The sequence below is a fragment of the Centruroides sculpturatus genome, unplaced genomic scaffold, assembly GCF_000671375.1.
Source record: "Centruroides sculpturatus isolate CEXI.00-Female unplaced genomic scaffold, Cexi_2.0 scaffold85, whole genome shotgun sequence".
NCBI lineage: Eukaryota > Metazoa > Arthropoda > Arachnida > Scorpiones > Buthidae > Centruroides > Centruroides sculpturatus.
In genome coordinates, this window is record NW_019384798.1 from 780,311 (window position 1) to 786,159 (window position 5,849).

The following is a 5,849-nucleotide window of genomic DNA, read 5'->3' on the forward strand; positions in this document are numbered from 1 at the left end:
CTTAAACATTAATAATTTAATTAATTAATAATTTACATTTATATAATAATTAATATAATGAATAAAATGTAGGTATGCGTATTTAATTATAAAGTTTAAAGTTGAATTATCTAAAAAATTCCGCGGGCATATTTGTCTAAATAACTTAAATTTTGCCCGCAGAATTTGAATATAATTTTAGTTTTGATTAGATTTCTTATTTCATATTATATTAAAAAATTAATTAAAAATTTAAAATTTCTGGAATTAATTTTGCTTGGTTTAGTTTTTGTTTAATCCACTTTATGCCAGCGAATCATATTTAATAACATTCTTTGACGGTTACGTTATTTTTAACATTAAAGAAACTATTGAGTACACGTGCAATAATCTATAGAGCGTAAATAAAAGTTATAATTTGCCTATACGTTATAAATTAATAGAGAATCTTTTGGAAAATTAAGTTTTTCCTTGAGTTCTGCATACTAAGTATTAAATTCCAATATAAAATATTAAAAAATAGTAAAAATAGAATAGGGAAAAGTACATTTTTTGTATACGTTCCTTATAAAATTTAATAGCGATTATTAATTACGATTAAGTCGTTGTCATATCTTTAAAGATTAGAGATATTACTATAAATTTTAAAGATATTTATGTATTTTAAATCTAGTTATAATGCCAATTTTAAATTTACAATTAAAATTTTAATGATCACTTTTATTTTAATATAAAATAAAATTAGGCCTATATACTGTGCAATCGTAAAGGCATTCTTCAGAGGGCGTGAAAACGGGAGGATTTCCAGAAACGAAGTAATGACGTCAAAGGCAGACTGCACGTCAAAAGAGTTAAAGTAAGTTATGACATTACAACTCGTCGAGCCATATGGGCGTGGGCCATATGGCTCAATGGAGGGACTCTACGATCACATTGTACTGTACATATATATGGAAATTTTTCCCGTGGATAGTCGTTAATTCATTAATTTTTCTGTCTTTTCTTCTTATGGGCACTAAGATTTTTTTCCTATGTCCATTATGGGTTCTGGCAATGAGGGTTATGGGAGCAGATCATCCATTAAAAATTCTTGACATTCTTCTCCCGTTCGGATTTGATCCCGGGTTCCCAGAGCGGTTTCAGACTCCTTAACCTCCTTGCCATCGACGAATTTTCGTCCCATCAAAAGCCGATTTTGCGACATGCTCATGCTCAATTTCTGCCCTTCATCTTTGTGTATGATTTCCGTCCACACGTGTAGGGATGATTAAACTGGAATGGACAGGGATATGTAAAATTTTAAAAATTTTCATCCATTTTAAGAATATTTTTTCATGCAGTAAATTCCTTAAATGGTTTTTTTTTCATATACAATTGAATCTGACACCAGTAGCAAAACTTTCTCGAATTCTTCTTTTTAATAAAATATTTAGCTTAAAAATCGTTACGAACGTATTTTCGTCACGGGGGAAGCAAGGAAATCGATTAATCTCCACGAAATTCTTGAACGAATGGGCGAAGCGAGTAAGAAGCGAAGCTCTCCTAGTATCCTATATTTATACAAATTTTTATTAAAATGTAACATAATTATTATTGTAGTATTTTCTCTAAAATATTTATTATCTTCGAATACTTCAATACAACTCTGTAATTAATAAGATTTTAATTACACTAAACTCCGTTAACTCGGACTAATAGGATAGTGAAGATTGTCTGAGTTTACGAATGCCAGAGTTAACGGAGTGTATTCTCTGATGCCTGGAAAACGAGAAGGTACAGTACAGTACAGTAATTTATTACCGTAGTATAATAAAGTATAATAAAAGGACACAGATTAGTAATGTACTGTACTTTGAAAAGATATGATTATCCCCCCGGGTATGGTTATGCTAAACCAAAATATTAATTTCGCATTTGGCTTGACATCGAGATTCTTTCTATGTATCAATAGGCTATACCAAAATATCGAATATTGAATACTGAAACATCGAATATTGTAAACATATCGATTTCGGTTTGATAAGTGGATTATCGGCACAGCACTAGCTCTGAGAAAACAGATTCGAATCCGGTCGAGCGATCTCAAAAATGTTCTGAATGATCTGAATGAATTGATCTAAACATCTGGATGTCTAGTGATAAGCACACTTAAAAGTCTTCTTTCTGATATAAGTTGCAGCAAGCAAAACTGAAATATAATAGGTTCACAATGAAGAAATTTTTATATATTTAATTACATGCAATTTACATTTAATATTCGCATTTAATATAGTTTTCTAAATTTTAAATTTTTTACATAGTAGTTTTTTTATAGTAATATTAATAAACAATTTACAAAATTATTCTTGGAGCGAATTACTTAAATTTTTATTATTTTCTTCCTTACAATTTTCTAGATGGCACTTGGAATCGAAACATGGCGGCCTTCAGTGATATGTTTACAGTCGTGTCTTAGGCAGCCACGCTAGTGAAAAATGGCTGTTAAAGTTTATTTATGTTATTTAATAAGTTCATTATTAGTTGTGTATATGCCAATGAGATGTGAAGAAAATCGGCACTCCACACTAGTTGACGAATTGTTAATGTGTATCCTTTTAAAACTGTCTAAATTAATTTATTTGAAATATTTTTATTAATTAATCAGTTATAAAATAGGGATACTTTGAACATATCTGAATAAGTTTCGGATCGTTTTATTATTTTTCATCAAAATAATGTTCTTCTCATAATTAAAAGCAAAGAATTAATAGAAATATTACTAGAAATAATATGAGTATTTTTTAATAAGAAGATTTAATATAATAAAATTGGGGTTAAAGATTCATATTATTGTCATACTGAACGATTTCATCCGAAAATAAAAACACAAAATTAATATTATTTTCATTCAGTCATATAGTTTATTAAAATAGGCTTATTAACAAATTCTTATTATTTAATACTACAGTTTAATGTAAAAAGTAAGTATTTTTAAAAATTATATATTTGGTCATGAGAAGAACAAGAAAATTATAAAAATCAGATGGTTACATGGTTATTTGAAACCAATTATTTTTTATTTTTAGTTTTTTCTTGCTACAATCTACTAAAAATATCAGTTGGCTTATTCTTTTTCATGAGCTGATCCTCACTCAACTAATGGTTGTTCCTGTTTTATTGAAACGTCTAAAAAGTTTACTAAAAAAGATTTCTCTGGAGAAATAAGTAAATGTATCTGGGGCAGTTTATATGTAATCTTTTAAATTTACCAGAAAACAATTTCAACACTTTGGTAAAACATTTTTTCTACTTTTTAAGATGAGGCTTTTTAAGGATAAGCTCGAAGAAAATTCAAAAATGATAATTCAATATTAGTAACTGATGTTAGCAAATGTATTTAAATAGAAATATTGAGTAAAACCCTACTCAGTATTGAAAAGTATTGTTAACTTATTGATATTAGCTTACTGATTAAATCACTGATAATTCCTCTATTTAGAATTTTTTCCTCTGAAAATTCACACTTTCTATTTCATAATTTTTATTTCATTTAAATATTAAAATTATTGAGTTTGTTGTTTTGTTTATTTTATAATTAATTTTTGTAAATTTGTAGTATAATGATTTCATATATAATGATGAGACTTTTTAACATAACATCAATATACTTAGTGAAATTCCTTTTTTTTTATTACATTTAATTGAAGTTTTTATAATATGATGTATTTAATTCTTCTTATAAATAAATAATAAACTGATTGTTAGTATATTAGAATAAGAATTTTTTTCTCCATATAGAAAGTGTAAATTAATATTTCATATAGCATACAATTGCTATGTTGGAAAAATTATTTTGTTGCTCAAATAAACAGTTTTGGGTTATATATATTACTGATACAGAACAAAATTTTCACAGAATGCAATTGTATGAATTGAAAGTAAATATATGAATAATGAATTAAGTGTTTCAATAAAGTATATTTTTAACTATAAATTTTAGAGATACAGATGTCTAAATTTCTGTAGGCTATATCGTGATTGTGTACTGTATCATGACACACAATAATTCTTGTAATATATTTATATTTCAAACTGAATAGCTTGTCTCTAATATTATTATTATGTTGGGTGTAGTGGGTTATACTCGGTTCACACCAGTGGCTGTGTACTAGGCCGGACCAGAGTCAAGGCATAGCAACCAAGAACAAAAATTAAATAAGTGTGTCAGTGTCTGTATTCAGGAATTTCCTAACAATATGGCATGTATTCAATATAGTGGCCTTCTGTAGTGTTATGTATGTATTTCTATTCAATTGTAATGTTCCCGGCTTTTGTGTAGTGTGTGTGGTATCACACCTGTACAGGACAGAAAAACAGGTATGATAAGCATCCTTTCCATCCTCCACAGATGCCTTATTTCCTGGGTGAGTTCTATGTACTTGCTAATTTTTTCAGTGCTTGTGTTTTGTACATTGTGAGTGTTTGGAATGGCTATGTCTACAATGCATGTGATTTTATTGTGTTTGTCAATGAGTGTGATGTCTGGTCTGCTGTGGTAAATTGTTTTATCTGTGATTATGGCTCTATCATAGTACATTTTGTGCGTGTTGTTTTCCAATACTGTTTGTGATATATACTTGTAGTATGGTTCATGGATGTCTAATAATTTTTGCTTCTTTGTAAGCTCTTGGTGTATTATATTTGCTACTTGATTATGTCTGTGTAAATAATCTGTCTGTGCCAAGAGCTTGCAACCAGAAGTGATGTGTCAGGGCCCGCTCTAGGGGTGGGCAACCCGGACATTTGTCCGGGGCGCCAAAGTTTAGGGTGCCATTTTGGTTGTAAGTGTGAGAAAAATATTGATGTGTTAATAAGAGACGAGGCCTCGGGTTTATTAAATTGTATTAAACAGTTTAAGTCTTTGTGTTCACTAGTTATTTGGCATATAATACTAAATTCCATTAATCCAATAAGCAAGTTGATGCAAACAAAAGATTTTGATCTATCCTTTGCACTTGATCTTTTACAAAACTGCAAAATATTTTTTAAGAATCTTCGATCGGATTTGTCCTTCGATGAAACTATTATTGATGCAAAAGAACTTGCTACCGAAAATGATGTGGAGGCTAATTTTGAATCAGCAATAACACGACACCACGTTAGAAGGAAAAGCAACTTCTTATACGAAGCACGNAAGCAAGTTGATGCAAACAAAAGATTTTGATCTATCCTTTGCACTTGATCTTTTACAAAACTGCAAAATATTTTTTAAGAATCTTCGATCGGATTTGTCCTTCGATGAAACTATTATTGATGCAAAAGAACTTGCTACCGAAAATGATGTGGAGGCTAATTTTGAATCAGCAATAACACGACACCACGTTAGAAGGAAAAGCAACTTCTTATACGAAGCACGAGATAAACCCATCAAAGATCCAAAAGAAAAATATAAAATAGATTTTTTTTACAATCAATCAAGCACTAAATGCACTAGATGCTAGATTTGAACAACTTAGTAATCATAGTAATTATTTTCAATTCTTATATAATATATACGATTTAAATGTCATGACCAAAGAAATTCTACTAAAACACTGTAAGAATTTAGAATGCATTTTAACTGATGGTGATTCTGTTGACATAAATGGGGTAGAATTAGCAGAGAAAATTTCAGCATTATCTGCGCTTTTGGACAAAAGAGAAAGCCTAAGCAATGTACTGAGCTTAATTACAAAGTTAAATTTTGCCCTAAATCTTACTATTGCTTTAAGAATATTGCTAACGATACCAATAACTGTAGCAAGTGGCGAAAGGAGTTTCTCTAAGTTAAAATTAATTAAGAACTTTTTACGTTCGGCTACTACACAAAATCGTCTTAATTAATAATTTGG

The 5,849-nt window shown here is 29.3% G+C and overlaps 1 protein-coding gene across 2 annotated transcripts in view; it reads left to right on the plus strand.

Annotated features, from left to right (window-relative positions):
- The first annotated feature begins 2,387 nt into the window (after window positions 1–2,387).
- The window catches only part of LOC111629462 (coiled-coil domain-containing protein 134-like), a 64,376-nt gene continuing 60,914 nt past the window's right edge, over window positions 2,388–5,849 (plus strand). For both annotated transcript variants that reach the window (XM_023373381.1, XM_023373380.1), the window contains exon 1: window positions 2,388–2,565. In XM_023373381.1, coding sequence (XP_023229149.1) covers window positions 2,454–2,565 — 112 coding nt within the window. In that variant the 5' untranslated portion in view covers window positions 2,388–2,453. The remainder of the gene's footprint in view (window positions 2,566–5,849) is intronic.